Source organism: Pavona decussata, unplaced genomic scaffold (assembly GCF_977016875.1).
Source record: "Pavona decussata unplaced genomic scaffold, jaPavDecu1.1 SCAFFOLD_69, whole genome shotgun sequence".
Classification (NCBI taxonomy): domain Eukaryota; kingdom Metazoa; phylum Cnidaria; class Anthozoa; order Scleractinia; family Agariciidae; genus Pavona; species Pavona decussata.
The window spans coordinates 2,510,546-2,529,236 of record NW_028145488.1 but is presented as its reverse complement, the minus strand read 5'-3'; the positions used below and the strand labels follow the sequence as shown (position 1 = coordinate 2,529,236).

General features: G+C 38.5%; 1 protein-coding gene and 1 pseudogene across 2 annotated transcripts in view; both read left to right on the top strand.

Moving 5' to 3' along the window:
• The first annotated feature begins 2,335 nt into the window (after positions 1-2,335).
• Positions 2,336-8,017, top strand: LOC146477768 (1-phosphatidylinositol 4,5-bisphosphate phosphodiesterase delta-3-like). The gene is made up of 7 exons (XM_085113095.1): positions 2,336-2,380; positions 3,001-3,066; positions 3,788-3,872; positions 4,450-4,599; positions 4,775-4,887; positions 5,623-6,194; positions 6,406-8,017. The coding sequence occupies exons 1-6, from the start codon at positions 2,336-2,338 to the stop codon at positions 5,653-5,655; spliced, it is 492 nt and encodes a 163-aa protein (XP_084969221.1). The 3' UTR covers positions 5,656-6,194; positions 6,406-8,017.
• Positions 8,018-11,466: 3,449 nt separating this feature from the next.
• The window catches only part of LOC146477760 (uncharacterized), a 150,056-nt pseudogene continuing 142,831 nt past the window's right edge, over positions 11,467-18,691 (top strand). Inside the window, exons 1-3 of the transcript XR_014865308.1 lie at positions 11,467-11,677; positions 16,833-16,899; positions 17,368-17,419. The product of XR_014865308.1 is annotated as an uncharacterized LOC146477760 (transcript). The remainder of the gene's footprint in view (positions 11,678-16,832; positions 16,900-17,367; positions 17,420-18,691) is intronic.

Genomic DNA, 18,691 nt, shown 5'->3' with positions numbered 1-18,691 from the left:
TGCCCTGAAATGGTGCTCGGGCATGGGCCCTTGTATTAACGGACCTTTTTTACTGGTGCAATGGCGACAAGCGGAGCACTGCGACGGCAAAGAACGTGGATCACTGTGCCGGGCACGGGCCTTAAGGACGGTGCCTACTATTGTTACTGCGCATACGTTCTGCGCATCGCGAGATACTCGGGTTTCCTATGGGTAGTACCTACTAATACAGGAATATTTTTGCGCGGTTTAAAACTATACGGAGAAAGCAGAACTTAGCAAACGCTTTTGGTTTCTCAAAAAACAATAGGGGGTAACCATGCATTTTTCAGAGATAATTAAGCTTCAATTTAGGAAAAAATCCCATACAACGCTTTATATTTGGTCGCTTTTTAGAGATATTAATTTTAAATTATCTCTGAAAAATGCGTGGTTACCCCCAATTTTCTTTTTGGATTCCAATAGCCCTTGCTAAGATCTGCTTTTCCCGCAAAGTCATAAACCGCACAAAAATACCTCGTATTAGTAGGCACCGTCCTTAACTCTAATGTTAATACTCGTAGGCCGTTTGATCTTGGTGCCCTGAAATGGTGCTCGGACATGGGCCCTTATATTAACGGGCCTTTTTTACTGGTGCAATGGCGACAAGCGGAGCACTGCGACGGCAAAGACCGTGGATCACTGTGCCGAGCACAGGCCTTAACTCTAATGTTGATACTCGTAGGCCGTTTGATCTTGGTGCCCCGGCCTTAGCATCAGTAATGTTAATACTTGTCCGCCATTCCAGGGTACGGGCGCTAGTCTGCGCACAGTTTGCTGACTGCACCAACTTTTCCTGCTCCTTGGTCTTTAAATTAACAAAATTACAAAATGGTTAACAGAAGAAAACTGTTTCTCTTAATACGTTCAAAAAACATTTTTGCTACAAATGTAGTTGCCCTTCGCTCTCTCGCAGAATTCAACTTTCGCCAACGTAATTAGTACAAAATTGGTAACTAGAATCCTCAAAACCTCGAACTATATGCAATTTCTCCTGCTTTCCGCTTTTACATAATTCAACCACAGATAATTCGAATTTTTCATGTCGCTATAATGAGTGGTCTGATTATTTTCTTGGTTCAAGTTGTTGAGATTCAACTGTGCAAAAATTTCTTCATTGACGCTTTCTGGTCAAACTCAAGTTATGTCGGTTTTGTTTGTTTCTCCTTCTTTTTGAAAACTGAAGAAAAACGATTTTTTTGACATTTTCAAATTTTTTTGCTGAAACGCTTGGAGCTGACTCAATTCAGTTTTTGTACCATGAAGAAACTCCGAGCATTACTGCTTTCCTGTACAGTCAACTCTCGTTGCAGCGGACACCCTCGGGGCGTCGTTTATAGTGTCCGTAACAGCGACAGTCCATAATAGCAGGGTGTGGGGATCAACACAGGTGCCGGCCTGGGGCTTAAGATTCCAGTTAGTTATGAATTACATGGCGACCCAAAATATCTTATAAGACTTGACAAGCTTATCAACAGTACTGTATCTTCTAAGCATTCATTGGGAATGGAGGATGAGGGCTTGGTCTCTCCTAAAGAGTCTGGAAGGAAAAGGCATAAGGTGAAGTGAAAACGCAGAGTCTGTTGTACAGCCACTAAAGAGATTCGTGCGAAATTAAACATTCCAGAAATCTTTTGAAGTGTGTTTTGACAAATGACGAACATCAGACTGCAATTTGTGTTACATGCAAAGTTCACTGTGTCCGCTTTATCGAGAGTCAAAACAATAAAAGTGTTATGTTTGTACCACGAAAGTGTCCGTAATTCCGTAATAGCGAAAGTCCGTAATAGCGGGAGTCAGTTTCAGTCAAACCCCTATAGCTTTCGCCGGGGATCTGAATTTTGTCCGTAATAGCGGGGTGTCCGCAAGGCGAGAGCTGACTGTATTTGGTCATAGTGCACTGAATATTCTTCGTCCGTAGTCAACAGATATCCTGCGATATATGTAATTTCGTGTCAAGGATGCGCAGGTGAACAGGAATCACTTGCCTATTAGAATAAGATGATTGAGGTTTTAAAGCGAAGATGAGTCTTTTAATCCGCCGTATATTCTTTGCATTCAGTAAGATCTATCCAGGTCTGGTTTTAGTGTCTTATAGATACTACAGAGGAAAGCTGTTCCGTTTTTTCTTTTTCTCCTTTTTCTTTCTTTTTTTTTTTTTTTTTTTTTTTTTTTGTATTCCCAACAGTTGCTCTCAACTACCAAACGGATTCAGAGCCCATGCATCTGAACCAAGGAAAGTTCAGGACAAATGGACGAGCAGGGTACATTTTGAAGCCCAAAATTCTCAGAGATAGTAAGTTCCGCGTGTTACGTTATGGAGCCAGGGTATAAAAATAGAATTTCCGGGAAACGGGATGTGGCGAGTTAAAATGGATAGGGATTCGATGAATAGAGCTTTTTAAGGATGGATACCCGATAGAACTGAATGGAATATGCTATGTTAATTTTGAGCGAATGCTGCCGGAATGCGGTGAAACAATGACGCAGATTTGTCTCTGAGCGTTTCACGCTCGTTTGGGTCTGGATTCTACCTTCGCTTGGTGATGTCACTCGCCTGCTCTCGTCCCAGCCTTCACTCGGGCAACAAGGCGCTCGTTCGAAAATTCGCGCAGACTACGAGACAAGAAACAGCGTCTAGAAACCAGGCTTGCAATGACGCTCTTTAGTAAATTCAAAACCAAAATGCATAAGGAAAGAAACACTACTTCACTAGTGTTGAATAGTGGGGCGAGGATGAGGGATCTCTCCCTTGTCCCCGCCCTCCCCATCCCCCAATATAAATCGTGCACTCTTAAACCCACCAAGAGAAATAATCTCTAGCCTTCACAAATAAGGTGACAAGGTCCAATACCTGCCTGTTTCTTTCTGTTGATCTAATTAATTAGCTGAAGGCAGGAGAAAAATATCTGCCCTTGCTGAAGTGAGAAGTTTGTCGGCGCTGAAGGTGAACTTAAACTGTTTCCTTTGTGGTTTTTCCAGGTATTTTCTGCTCAGCAGCTTCCAAAACCTGCAGACACCAAAGGCGAGGCTCGTACAAAGGGCGAGGTACGTAAGAACAACAAAATGCAAATGTTGTGTAATTTATGACATTTTGGAAGCGTGGTTGTGGAGTAATCAGCGCGTTAGATTTTACAGTGAGTAGGGAGATCGAAACCTCGCTTGGTCAGGGCTAGTCTTTGTATACTGCGCTGTTTTGCCCTTAGACAAGATAGCGGCTTTCAGTTGAGTGTGACGAAAGTAATTTCGCGTTTGTTTTGGTCTTGCCTTACTGCGCTTTGTTTAGCATAATTTCAGCCCTTTGCAGCCAATGAAAATAAAACCAAAACCAACTGTGAGTTGCTCGCACGCGTTTTTCCCACGTTTGGCGCCAGTTACATGTTTATTTGCTGCGATCTTCACGTCGTTTTCGTCTGTTTTGATTGGTCAGAGTAATTACTTTGGTTTTAGTTTAACAACGCTCAAATGCAAATCGTAATAAATAGCATGAGTGCCAACATACGCTTACTTCAAATAAGTTGAGTTGCTCGTCCAACCAATCTACAGAACAACCTTACTTATTCTCGTGAATTTTGGTAATGCAGAAAAAACAAGAAAACAGCCAGAGGGTCGGTTGGAAAATGTGAAATCGCTTCTACTCCATATTTTCAGTCTAAAATCGCGAAAATAGCGCCTCTCAAAATACGGTTCCGCCAATTTTGTGAAAATTCAAAATTAGACTAAGGTATCTTGGAGGAATGATTGACTTGTTTGTATGTTTTCTTGTCAGGTTATTGATCTTTATGTTAAAGTTGATTTTCATGGTATCCCGGCAGACACCGTTTCTTTTAAAACAAAAGTCGTGAAGGACAATGGTAAGAAACCTGCCGAACCGAGGTTGGGTCAACAATTGTTTGCATATCTCAAAATCGCCTTGGAGAATAGGGCATTTTTAAGGGTGTACGAAAGACAATAGGCCATTTCCAAGTTGCTTTCAGGCGAATAGCCGAGGGAACAATTTCTAGTCTAAACGACAAGGAATGAAATCCTCCAATCTATAACAGCCTAAGACAGGATTGAAACGCACCAATTAAAAGAAATCAAAGGGCTATTTACACTGTTACGTAATCAGTCGACACCATCGCCTGATGAAGACCAGCAGTATAGCGGTCAAAACGTCGCGATCCACATCTATGTGGCTCAATCGTGAGACAAACGATAAAACTCAGCTATCATTTCAAACCACGATGACGAAGACCTGTCATAAAATTAGTTTTGTTTGCAAATGAATTTTTATAATAAAAACTATACACGAAGCCTCGCTTTCATAATGAGGTTCAAAGCAAACGGCTCGGAAATGACCCATGAAATTAAGCACAAAGTGTTATTAACAACCTATTAAATGTTGACATTTCGCTATTTTACCGACTCTAATTTCGTTTTCTTTTGCAGGTTTTAACCCAGTGTGGGAAGAGAAATTTGAACAAGTTCTTCTCATGCCACAGCTTGTCATGATTAGATTTGCAGTTTTTGATGAAGATGTCGGTCTCGTGGATGATTTTATAGGACAGTCCTCAATTCCCTTCACCAGTTTAAGGCCAGGTAGGATATTTTGCTTTAGGCCTCTGAAAATGGAGATATTTTCTCTCATTTTTTAATGTTCCTTTTCCAAGTAACCGATTACACCGAGTGCTTGCTATCGCCATCTAGAATTGAACACGCCAGTAAGAATAAGTGCACGTTCGTACAATTAATTGCATTCTCGTTCTTGTTTCAGGCTATAGGCACATCCATTTGTTAGGTAACAAAGGTGAACCACTGGGATACGCCACCCTCTTTGTTCACATTCAGATCAATGGTGGCTCCAAGACAGACAGAGCTTCGTATGCGGTAAGATTAGGGGAATACTAATTAATTTGTCGAATATCAGGCAGTCGCCTGCAGCGAAATTCAAGAACAGGATAGTGGGAAGGGGATATTATGGACTATACCGGAGGGGGGTGTCCACCCGAAAGGGCCACCCTTTTTAGGCCGCAGATTTCATGAATTGGTGAAATGAAGAAAAGGGTAGGGAAGCCTGTTGTTTGTGTATTTAAGGGTCTCTCAAGATATCTTGAATAGAACCACCGAAAAGAGGTCAGAGTGTCAAATGTAATTATGAGAAATGGGAACCATTTTCTATGTAATTATAAGATATATGAAAGGGTTACCTTTTCTGTCAAAAATGGTGTATGAAGAGGTAAGGGTTTGGACCTCGGGGCGGAGCCTCCCAGCATAAAACTTTGTTGACTACCTCCCCCCCCCCCCCCCCCCGGCCCCCTAGTGACGATCTTATCACTTGGGTTGAATTTATTTGTGGCATTGCAGTTGTAATACATGTTATTCAATCCCTCCCCCCTGTTTATTATGCTTTACAAGATAGTACTGTTCATTTCGCCTTTGAAGATGAATCTAACTTCTTAATCCGTGGAATTTTAACCACGTTAGGATCCTTGATGTGTGACCTAGAAAACTTTTAGAGTATCCGCTGATTAGATCTACAAAGTGGATATAACTTTTGAATCCATGTATTCCAAAACTTGTAATGTAATTTATTAATGAAGCGTTTTTCTTTTCATCCTTCAGGAGGCGGCCTCCCCGAAGATCTCAATCACTTAGCAACATGGTGATGATACAATCATTATCCGTTTTCTACCTAGTGTAGTGAACTGGAGGCTCGCAGATGCTTTATTTTCACGTATGAAACCGTTCTGGGAAGGGGTTCAAATCACCATTACCAACAATAAGCTGTTGCGCCATGAAACAACACATGAAATGTGTCGCTTAATGGTGCAGTCTTTGCAATTTTCACGCTCCACTGCCTCTCCAATGATATGCGTACCTTCGATAGATACCCAATGCAAAAATGGCCAACATTTTAATATTCTTTTGTTTGCGTTTAAATTAGCCTTACTTACCTCGTTCTTAAGTTCAAAATTCAAAGGAATATTTTACCTTTAACGAGTTTACTATAACAATAAGCGAAAAAACGGAACGACGTTTCGGTGGGATCTTGGCACCATTATTAAATAAAGAATGTAACAGAAAAGATAATTTTTACAAAAAGTAAAGGAGTGAAATAGAATAAATAAAATTAAGTCTAAAAGTAACTGTCCTGTGTTCATTCAGAGAGGTGTTATAAAGTGAGAGTTATGTCCGTTCACTGGGTTAGACAAATAGTTTCGCGTGAATAGACCTCTTTCATAAATGGAGGGCTTAATTGTTATTCTTTTGAATGCATTTAAATTAGCCTTCCTGGCCTCGCTAGCATGTGTAAAAACAAAAGTATTTTCACTCAAAAGCGAGGTCAAGAAGGCTTATTTGCGTGCACATAAAAGAATGCTAATTATGCCCTCCATTATGAAAGAGGTCTATGGAGTCTGAATGGGTGTTTAGACTCGGTTTCTTCTTGTGGATCCAAAGCATTTCAAAGATTAACGAGGTTAGTAGGGCTAATTTGAATGCAGACAGAAGAATAGTAAAATGTCAACCATTTTTGCGTGAAGTTTATTAATCATCAGTAATTTCACCCATTTTGTGGAATAGAGGTCTGACGGCAACCTTGTCTCCATGGTCCTTGTGAAATTCAAAATGGCGGGTGGCGAAGACACGTGACAATCGTGGAGCATTTTTTGATGCGAACGTGACATACTTGATTTTCATCGTCGCTAGAGTTTTTCGGGATCAGATATGGCACTTAACCAAACGCATAGCGAAGACAAAAATCAAGTGCGTCATTTTTCAGCGAGTGCCAATGTCTTCGCTGCTCCCATTTTGAAATTTTCAAGGACCCTGGCGACGAGCTTGGCTCATATCAGAAAAACAAAGGAAAATGTATATGGCCTGCGAAAGTATTTTCATATTAATTTAATCATAATAGTGCTGGTAGTACAATACTTAGTGCGAGTTCCGTTTACACAGAGCTATAGCTTCACTAAACGGAACTAAGTATTATTAAGGGTAAATCTTGTCAGCGGTCAGTGAATGGTCGCTTGGCGACCAAACCGCTGACGATTGTAGCCGTGATCATTAAATCATAATCATTATTTCTTAATTATTATTGCTGTTTTAAATTAAGATGGGTTCCGTATCTTTTTCAAAGTCGGTGACGAGATAACTACGCTATTTGGATTTGATCGCGATATCAATACGATAACGATACTCTGAAGTCATTGCCCATAGCTGTTGTCATGCCATCATTGTTGAAGATGCAGAGTTGTTATCTCGTACCCAGATGTTTTCGTTCCCAAAGTTTGAGAAGATCTGGATACGAGATTAGTAGAATTAATGTTTCAATGACGCTATGAACGACAAGTGAAGTCCACCCGAAAATATGCCGGACTTAGCAATTCTAAGTTAAGGTGGGGGTAAACGTGAATTTGAATGGAATTTTAAGAGGTTTGAAGAAGAGATAAAAGAAAGAAAATAATTTTTAAAACACCAACAAACAGTTGATACCCACGCAAGAGCACCCCAGGTTTCTAGTGGACTAACTTGGTATCCGTCTATTAATTATTAACTACAAATTCTAATTTTAAAACTTCACTGAATCTTCAATATTTCTTATTTCTCTTAATTTTACCAATCCTTCTAGAAAAACTATCTCCTCCCAAATATACCCAAAATTCACCTAAAAATTCACAAAACACCCAACAACATAGATTTACGGGATAAGCAGAGGGTTTTTGGATTGCTTGAAACGTGAACGAGATATTTCCATGAAACCGATTTTAAGCGGCATGGAAACGGCTTTCAGGTTTACCCCCGCCTTAAAAGAGGGATCAAATAAGGAAGAAAGGAAGGAAGGAGGGAAGGAAGGCAAAAATAGAGAGAAAGAAAGAAAGAAAGACATAGAGAGGAGAGAAAGAATTACTTACTTGAAACGGTCCGTTCTTTGTTTTGATAGTCCCTATTCCGAGTTTTGGGATATTTAGTGAGTTAAAGGGAAAGTGTCATTGTTTTTTCTTTTTTCTTTTTTTTTTTTTACCTCTTTTGTTAAAAATGGTGAAGTAAGACCTTCACATAGCTACAAAATAATTATAGAACAACGAGACGAAAGAAATCAACTCAATTCTTAAAAGAAACAACTTATGATCTGTTCTAGCGCATTTTGGAAACAAAAACGCAAGAACTTGAAAAACGTTAGCCTAACATTTTTCAAGTTTCAATCCATTCCGACCTGCTCTGTCTCTGTCCAGAGGCACTAATCTACAGTTTTATTACCCTGGGTGATAATTTCTAACAAAACAAGACAAATTTTGTTTTGTTTCTGTTGACAAACAAACGTTTTTTGGATTTTGAAATGACATCAGATTCGCTTGATACTTCCCATTTAAATTAAGCGGTTTAAATAATTCTATTTAGAATATTTAAGTAATAAAATCGGTATTGGATTTGGAATTAATTGCGAATAATTATTTATTTATTAATCGTAAATAAGGGTTCGCTTATCGATTAACGTAGCGTTGGCCTCGATGTTGTCGCATTATAAATCACATGATCACCCCTCAAACGAGACATTAAATTTTTTCTTAACGTTTGATGATAAATGTTGTTATTGAAATTCAAAATAAAAAATGGATTTCCCTGAATAACTACAATGGGAATGCAACGAATAAGGTCTTTTCTTGGTTTTGTCGGCCGTGCTTAATCTCGTACCCAGATCTCAGTCGGTTCGGGAATGTCGAAATGTGGGATTGTGTGATCTGGGTACGAGATTAGGCCGTGCACGATAAAACATAATGTTAAGAAGTAATTTAGTGCCGTCCACAGGGTACCCAGGTTATGCCAGCCCCGGCCTTATACGTTAAAAAGAAATCCTTACTTTTTACCATTGGGTAAGCAGTTTTAGGGTTAGGTGTAACACCAATGAGAAAAGGAGGTACCTGGGAAAGAGTTTGTTTGGAATTTTACCAGGATAGGACAAGGCGGAGAGCTCGAAACGCCAGCTTTGTTTTCAGAACACACCTTTCAGGTGGAAAGGTATATAGGGAAGTTTTCCTGACCCCACCCCTGACGAGTTTTCTTGTCTCTGGTCTGGGTCTTTCATATCTGTACAGTACAACACACCAAACGTGAGGTTCACCAGGTACCGTTTTGGGCTTTGAATGACAAAGAGTCAGGGTTTCGTAAGACTTGTAATAAGCGCTTGGTATAGAAATTTTTTATTGAATACGACTAGGTCAAAATGGCTTTCAAATTTTGTACACAATTGTAAAATTTTTTAATAAAAATTATTCAATTTTTTGACCATGATCTCGCCTTTGTGCAAGGTTTGTTTGATGAAATATCGATCATTTTTTGTCGGGATACTTCAGGTCGATGCAGTCAACTCTCGCCTTGCGGACACCTCGCTATAAGGGACACACCAATAATACGGATAGTAACTAAATCCCCGGCAAAATAAATTACAGATGTTTGACTGAAATATATTCCCGCTATAAGGACACTAACTCGCTGTCCCAAGAGTTGCCGTAATAAAGGGATTTGACTGTAGTCTTGGATGTCAGTGATCAGGTTCGAGGAGACTGGAGCGAAACAAGGAGCCTTTGCCGATGCGGACTGGGAATGGGCGCCCTTTCAAATTTCTTCCATAGGTTCTACCATCGAGTCAGTGTCGCTCCAGAGAGGGAGGGGGTGAAACTGGGTAAGGTTTCAATTGAACTCTTGAAAATTTCATTAGATCCAAACCATACTCGAAAGTTCCTGCACTGCTGCGAATTTTTGGTAGGATCGAAAATCCGATTTGTCATCTAAGCTGCAGATCATATGGATTGTTCAAGGAAAATCCGAAAAAGGATTTTCTGTTACGACAATGCACTTAATATGGAGGCCACTGAATTGTTTTTGGAACTGTGCAAAACGAAAATGTTTCCAACATCGGTCCTGAAAGTCCTGAAATGAATTGCAAATATCAACAAATGTCAACTGACACATCGTCTTGTTCATAGGTTGTTAGTTCATCAGTAAAAGCACTGCTTTCAGTCAAATCGCCCCAACAAAATGCATATATTTGAACTGCGGATGAAGAAATGAATAAGTGAATGGCCATCCCAGTGTTTGAAACAGGGCGTTTTGGTTGTTTCGCGTTTTCAAGTACTGGCGCACGAGAGGCTTGGGTACAAGGGACGATAGCAGAGCAAGACGGAAGATTTGTTTGACTTTACATATCAGAGGTACTTTACAAGCTGAAAATGTATCAAGAAGTTGAAATACCAAAGAAAGGAAAGCACTCGATGCGTCAGGATTAGATTGGAGTTTCTTTTCTTTTTTAGTTTTTTTTTCCTTTTATTGTTATCAATTTGCCGGGGCTTCGGATTTTCTGCATTTTTAGCGATGGGACTGAGAATACATATTTTTAGGATAATAATAATAATAATAATAATAATAATAATAATAATAATAATAATAATAATAATATATAATTAAGCATTACACTAAGTCTCGATGCTTTACAACTCTATAAAAATGCCAATTACAAATGTGAGAAAAATACATATATTTATAAAAGAAACTTCATAGTCACATTAAAAAACCTACTCTAATTGATAAAATTTACGAAATAAATATGTCTTAACTGAAGATTTAAAAGAGTTCAATGTCTCGGACTTCTTTATTTGAAGCGGCAAGGAGTTCCAAGCATTGGCAGCATAGACAGAGAAGGCTTTGGTCTGTCAATGGAATGTAGCTAAAAAAGTTACCATTCGACGTCGAATTGATGTCAAAAAAGTCTTTTTAGCAAATTTTAACTCAAAATGTCTCTGGCTGGCAAAAAACTGGTGTACGCAATTACTTGCTGGCAAACTAGAATTTTTTTTTGTGTCCTGGCTGGCATTGTCTACCTTCTGCTATTTTAATCTTTGCTGGCTCGTTGATGGAAATCATTGATATGGCTGGCTGGGATTTTTATTTCTTAATAGTCCTGCTCGCTGGCAGTGAAGAGCGGGTATTTTTTTCCCAGGAACGTTAAATATTAACCAAGATTGACGTGGGGACACTCAGCTGGTGTTAAGTGTATCGTACAATTAATTTTCTATGAACGAGTCGTTGGGTACTCCTGCTCTCGCTCCATATGTCTTGGTGTTATGGCGAGGAGTAGCTAAGAGCCTTTGGTCAGCAGATCTTAACGGGCGTGATGGTAGATATGGGCAAAAGAGTTCAGATATGTAATCTGGAGTCAGATTATTGTAGCCTAAGAATTATGTCGATAAAACAAAATAGTTGAAAGAAAATTTCTTTTACGAAGAAAGTATTACGAACCGAATTTATGACAGCAAGTACGAAAGACACGAGAATTCCACTTTCCTTTTTTCGTAAGTCCTTTGTCTGACTTTCCAATCCAGCAAATCAGATCACTTCCATATTTGGAAAACGAAACCAACCCGGGAAAAAACCCTTCTTCATCAAAGCGTGCATTCCTAGAAGGAAGAGGCGAAGAAGGTTTTCCTCTACCTTCTCACGTTAAAACATAATTTACTCGTACTTTTGCTATTACAATATTGCAATCATGGGGTGAGAAAACCATTTTTACCGAGATTGTTAACATGTAGCGAGTCGAATCAACTTCATGGACCTTGGCTGTGGGCAAACTTTTTTCCTGGATCGTGAAGCTGATTGTTTGGCGAATTTGTACGTGTCGAAGGTAAGCGTACGACAAAATGGATATAGCGTGAAAAGTTTGCTCTCTTTAGCTTCGTTTTTAACTTTCAAACAACCCTCGATTCAATATCTACTTCAATCTTTCAATGAAGATGGGTCTTAGTGTTTTGTTAAAGCTCGAGATTAGATTAATCAAGTCTTATTGTTCATGGAGGCTTCGCATTGGAATTAAGCTTACATGTTGCACAGATTGTTGCTTGAAATTGATACTCTTACTATTGACTTAATAACGAATACGTTTTACATTGCTATTTAACTTATTTGCTTCTTTGGGTTAAGTTAAACTTGATCGCGGTGTCTGCGTGGCTCTGATTAAATGAAGTTCGCGTTGAAGTATGAGGCACGCTATGTCGGTATAGACACAGGTTATGCAAATTAAAGCTTAATTTCAAGCTTACTGAAATGTCTCCGAAGAAAGTCTTGTTAGGTCACATTTATCGCAGAATGCTAACAGTAAGTTCAAGTCTACGTTTGTATCAAATGTTTTGGTGCAAGCTGATCAAAAGATCAACCATTTCTTCTTGGTTTGTAATTTTTTATGACGCAGTTACAGACGCCACCCTGATCTGCGTAGCTTGTCACGCATGGCCAGGCTCCTTATTAAAGGCGCGTTGTTTGTACCACGAATAATAATTAGCGTCCATAATTTGTTGATCTTAGACTAAGAGATACATTGTAAAGACTTGAAATGATTCTAAACAATACTGCAAACTTTGTCTCCAAAAATTCTGGTGCAAGTTGTTGAGAAAGATTTCCACACAGCCCCCCAAAAAATTATACATGTGTCGCTGTCATACCTGTTACACAAAGAACGAGCATGAATAGTGTTTAAGTCGTAAAATGTCTGCATAATTAAAGTATGGGGCTGTGCAAAATCTTGCTAGTTACTGTCTTCAATTCTGCAATGTTGATCAAAGATGATCCAAATGACTGTAGATGCTTAAACCATGTTCCTCCACCTTCTGCAGTTGTCTGTGGTCCCTCAAAATCCTTAAATGTTATCTTAAATCAATAATTAACAATTATTCCATGAGCGCGGGTTGGATATGAGATGGTAAATAGCCAACGAGGCGCAAAGCGCCGAGTTGGCTATAACCAAGCTCATATCCAACAAGCGCGAATGGAATAATATTGTTTTATTAAATTCTCCGCGTTTGGGTATTGCGTCCAGTCGTGTTTTGAACTTTCCATACATTTGTCTGTATAGCGAACCAGACGTGAGCTGCTACTAAAAATAGTTCGCGGGAAAAAATACAGGGAAATGTATGGAAAGTTCAAAACACGACTGGACTCTTTCTGTCACAGCTACATCCCTCCAATTTTGTTCTTAAAATCCTTTTCCTAGTGCCAAAAGTTTCCAATTCATGAATTTTTCAGAAGCGATGTTTTGTGAAAATTATTTGCCATCGGATTTCCATACAAACAGTGTTATTTCAAGCCTGTTTGCCTACCCGTCAAAATGGCGTCAAAAACCGTGATAAGGCCTATTTAAGAAACGTTTAAATGTACAAGTTACAACCTTTCTGAGACAAGCATTCAAGTGCTTTTGAAGTTCCAGCTCATCGAGAAGTATAATAGTTGTGCACCTTTGAGCAAATGTTTTGCTGTGTGGTGCCGAGCGAGGGAAGGGATCAAGGACGGCTTTTTTACGCTGAACTGAATTCCTCGCAGACGTTTTAAAACACTTCAGGCAAGTCCAAGTGTACGAGGTACAACCTCACTGAGACAAGCATTCAGTGCAAGTTTTTAAACTTCGAGCTTATTGAGAAGCGTAAGATCAGAGCTGTGCACGTTTGTGCAAATGTTTTGCTGAGTAGTGCCGAGCAACGGAATTGAACATTATGGCCGCCGCTTGTACGGATTTCATAGATGAACTTTTGTAACTGGAGTCCTCGTAAATGCGTAGAAACCAGGGTTTTCAAAAGCACCTGACGTCCGACGCAAGTCACCGGCTACTTTTAGCGTTTGCGCCGGGTACTTTTTGTCTGCAAAGTATGAATTTATGTCAATAATGTACCTGATTACGGACGTGGATATTTTTGCCAGGGGCCCAGATTTATATAACTATTTTTTATTGAAATAGTTATATACATCTTCTTCATGTTCATCAACTACTATCCAGCGTTGTCTCTGGGTTGTTTCAACGACATTTAACATGAACCGGAAACTATTTGAGGTTCCGCGAAGTTTCTGTCAGTTGACGCCTGCTTTTACCCTTCTCATCTTGCCGGTAGGCGAATTATACACGTGGCACCTGCGAGCACAGTCCGTACATTTGGGTTTGTACATCGCTTCCTTCAAGAAAGTCATATTGCTATCACAGATGAAAAGGTGAATACCACAACCATGTAATGCTATTGTGATGATTATTGATAGAAATGCTGATCAAGCGAATGATCAACTGTATCAAAAGCATCATAACATTTTATATAAATAATACGTCTAAGTGAAGTAAAAGTAGTCAGTACTCAATTCAGATTTCAGCGAGCCATGTATCGACTGAATAAAAATCGTTGCTGCATTTCTCTTAGTGGTATTTTGAAGAAAACTCTTGTTTATTATTCAGTTTACAATGACCTCCAAACGAACACTTTTTTGCCCTGAAAATGCACCAGAATGCATCTCTGGGTATGCAAAATTTAAAAATTTGCCATGACCCCCCCAGCAGGAGGGGGTATCCCCCTCCCACATCCTCTCCCGTGCGGCTTTCGCTGCACAGCACCGCTAATGCGGTGCAATTGTCCTCTGGCTACTTTCACATTTCCTCCTGGTACTTCTTTTCATTTGAAAACCCTGAGAAACATAGAGGCAGGCATTAAGCTCTTCTTGAGAAATTTCTTAGGTCGGTTTTAACCTCTTGCTGCCATGATTTGCAAGCCATCCTGAAATTTTTGAAGGTAACCGGTTGTTATTGTTGTTAAGTTGATGTGATCTAAATCATAAAATCGTGCAATTTGTCTGATTTTAAAGGAAACTTTAGAGATACGTACCATTAAATAGTGTCATACCGAACTTTGTGGCTTTTATTGTTGTTATATTGAGATGGCGTTGTTTGGTATTTCTTCCTTTTCTTTTTTTTTTTTCTTTTCTACATTTTTCCGAAGAAACTTTCGCTTCCAGCCGAAAAAAATTTTTAGCTTAGTGACACATGGGGCAATCGTTTTCCATATAAGGTCAAACTACGGTATATGAGCTGATAACCGGGATTTAGTGAACCAATCAGAACGCTAGAAATGCAATATCCGAGGCTGAGACTTTAATGATTTATTGTTATTATTTTGCAATTATGCATACATCAATGTTTTCCAATTGCATGTCAAAATTCATGCCATATTGGGTTTTATTGTATCAGTTAGTACGAGCAGTTTGATTGGTCAATTTTGCAGGCTGTATTGCACTGTACAACCCACTAAATTTGAAAGTTTCCTTTTTCTTACATCTGGGTAACCTCAGAGATATAATAAATATCTTAGTAATCTCATTTTCTTAGTCCATACAGTATGGACTGAGACCGGTGGACATTACAATATAAACCTTGAACCTGGTTAGTAAGAGGTATTGATTAATGGCTGGATGTTTAGAAAATGTGTTTAGGGAATGGATAAGTTTCTGTTGCTCTTGCTTCTTTGTTATCATTATTTTATAATAAAATTTCGATATAAGGCGCGTGCTGATTGGTTGAAACAGTGTGCTTTCAGTATGGACTGAGACTGGTACAACTGTACAGTATGGACCTTGAACCAGGCAACAGCACAGACACCTTCAACGATATATAAATAAAATATATTTTTTGCTCGAATTCGCGCGGCTTAGCTCTGCTTGGGCCTTCCACCTGACAAATTTTTTACATCATTGTAACCTCGCTACACTTGGGCCTTCGGCCCTCAACACTTCACGAGGAATAATGGTGGAATTAATTTTTATAATATAGAACAGACGCCTGCATGAACCTCGTGACTTGTACCTTGTCTAATGACTGTCTTCATCACCAGTAAAAGCAATGCCCTCCCTCTCCCCCCCATAAAAAAAATCTTTCAACATCTGTCCTCATGTCGTCATGGTTACCTGTACATACAACCCCAGCTTCAACCTCCGCTGCATCTCCACCTGTATCAACTCCAGCTATCAATAGTACAATGCTTGCCCAGGCAATCTCGAGAGTATTCAGCAACTCCTTTCCCACATTACTTCATCACTTCAGCCTACCCCTCAAGGGCAGTTTGGCAGGAGTATAAACATGCCAGCATCTAGCTAAATAAGAAATTTAAAATAAAATAAAAAAAAAAACATTGCAGCATCTCAACACCAAACGTATTTTCCTCGACAAACATAATACAATTTATAACTTCTTAATCAACATTAACAGTTCCTTTTGACGAGCTCTACAAAAGGGGAGTGTCAATAAATTAATATTTTGTAGTTGAAACTCAATAACCTTTCACTATTCATACATGTTAAAAATTGTATAAATATGTCACTGGTGGACCTGTAATGATCCCAAGTGTTATACTCTCTTATTCGTTATTCATGATATATGCAGCTACTGCCTTGTAACACAAACCTCATAACACAAGAGGTGAGCAGGGACATTAAGCTCACTTGGCCATCATCTGATACAATGTATGTGTGCGGAAGATCGTGGCTTTGACTAATTTGAATCAGGTTCTCAAATATTCTCTCTGTTATCCAACATTTTGAGGCAAATGGAATGGTTACATTTCCTTTGAGAATTGACATTAAGAACATGTCACTAGCATTAGATATAGACACTTCCAAGAGTTTGTAAAATAAATAATGATACTATGTTCATTATTATTTACTGAGACTGTGTGGTTTGTTTTCATGGGGTTTCCTGATAATGGCTGCTTCAAAGGGAAATGGTCAGTTGTAAGGGTGGTCATTCCAAGAGATTTAAGTCATACTGGCCACTTCAGTGCTTTGACAAAATTGCTGAAATTTAGGTTTGAAACAAAAAAAAAAATACAAAATAATAAATTTTGTTCATTACTAATGATGGTTTTGATAAACCTCAACAGATCTCATCGTCATGTCACTTTTAGCTGCAACCCTATTAATTAATGTGCAGGAGAATACATCTAACTTATCTTTGTTTGTGTTTGTTCTACTCTTGATTTCAGTTCATCTGTCAGTTCAAGTGTTAAAGAGTTGGTTCAAGATGTGCAAATGTTCTTGGAGTATGATTTAGTAAGTTACAACATTGAAACCAGCAATTTCCTACTTTTTATATATTAATATTAATTAGCGTTGTTGTATGGATGATAGAGAAGTTTGAATTACAGTCAAAGCATTTTGGTCGGTACATCTGTTATGAGTAAAGAAGAAACTAAGGGTACAGTAGAATGTTTTAAACCCTGTTGCTTTTTGACTGTACAATGTATTTGTTGCCATTATCTCTGTAATCAGTTTAGGGCATCTTGTGGGTAAGCAGATTAAACAGATTCACCTAATAAGAGTTCTCCCCATCTCCCTCTTTTGTTTGCTTCTGTCAATCAATTTTTATTTTTATTTTTTTAGTTTCTTATTGGAACTTTCAAAATTTTTCCTGTGCATAATTATAAATCTAAACTAAATTAAAATCACAGTTCCTACTAAATGTTTGCATGATTCTCTATTTTTTTTTTTTTTTTTTTTTTTTTTTTTTTTTTTTTTCAGTTTCAGTAATCAACAAGATTAAAGGCTTCCTGTGATGTCAAGGCTATCAAAGGTATTATCGTTGGCCTTAAGGGGAAACTTTGTTGTCTGTTATGATCAGCTGTAACCTTAAATTCTTCTGGATGTGACTTTGAAGTGGTGGTGTAAAGTAATAGATAACAACATGCTACTTAATTTTGTCAATTGACAAATTAAGGTTGAATTAAGCTTGTCATAGAAACTAAATTGGATTTCATATATTAAACAACTTGGCTGGCTTTGTACTGTGAAGGAGATTTCATAAAAATAGATTTTGAATAGTAAACTGAAGAAACAGTATTTCTAATTATGTTTCAGTGAACATAACTTTTTACAGAATTACAGGTAAAGCGACAGGTAAAGGTTGGCATAAGATGACAGGGATTCAGCCTGCAACAAGTTTATGACTGATTTGTGTACATATAATATTTAGAAACGTTGAAAATCCTTTAGTTTAATAGTTATTGTTTTATTAACTTACACATGGCAGGGTTTTTGTTAGAGCAGGGATGCAGGGACCATTACTTGCCAATTACATTAATTTTGTATAATTATGCTTTATCCTGGCTATTTTTTGGCTGTATACAAAAGGTTGAGAGCAAATTTACTATGTGGTTCCTACTAAGTTAAATTTGGTCCACCCTTAATCAAATGCTTAACAAAAAAGCCCTATACATACAGTGAGTTTTGATGTAAAACAAGATACAATAATCTGTATAGCCTCGGTTACAGACGTACTAGTAAGCACGTTGCCCTGAACACATATGGTATGCTGTTCATATGCTGTCTGCCAATTTTCCCCAAACCTCAAACTTTCAGTAAATTCTCAAATTCTTGTTATGACTCCTGGCTGATCAGCCAATCTCATGCAGATAGTCATGAAGAGAATGGGTTGATTTTGAAGATGAAGGTGGGGTTCGTCAATTTTAAGGGGATAGTGGATTTGTTTGTTTTAACATTCCAGTTAAGACATGCCAAAATATTCCAGAATGTTTTTGCAACTGCAAGTTAAGTTTTACCTCCTCACTTCAAGCAAAACACTGTTTTCTCAAAGCAGGAAATGGATATCTGCATATTTATAATAATTTGCCCAGTATTCTTTGTTTATTAACCCTTTGCCTTAACTAATTGAGTTGAGAAGGAAACACAATGCTGGCAGCTTATCAGTAAATATAATTGTCTTTTAGGAGTCCTCCTTTCTTAACATAGCCTGTACATCACAGGAAGGTCATGAAGAGGAAGCTCCAAGTTTGTCCTCCGGAAGAATATTGAGAGTGACTCTTCTAAGCAGTGAATGGAGGTCAAC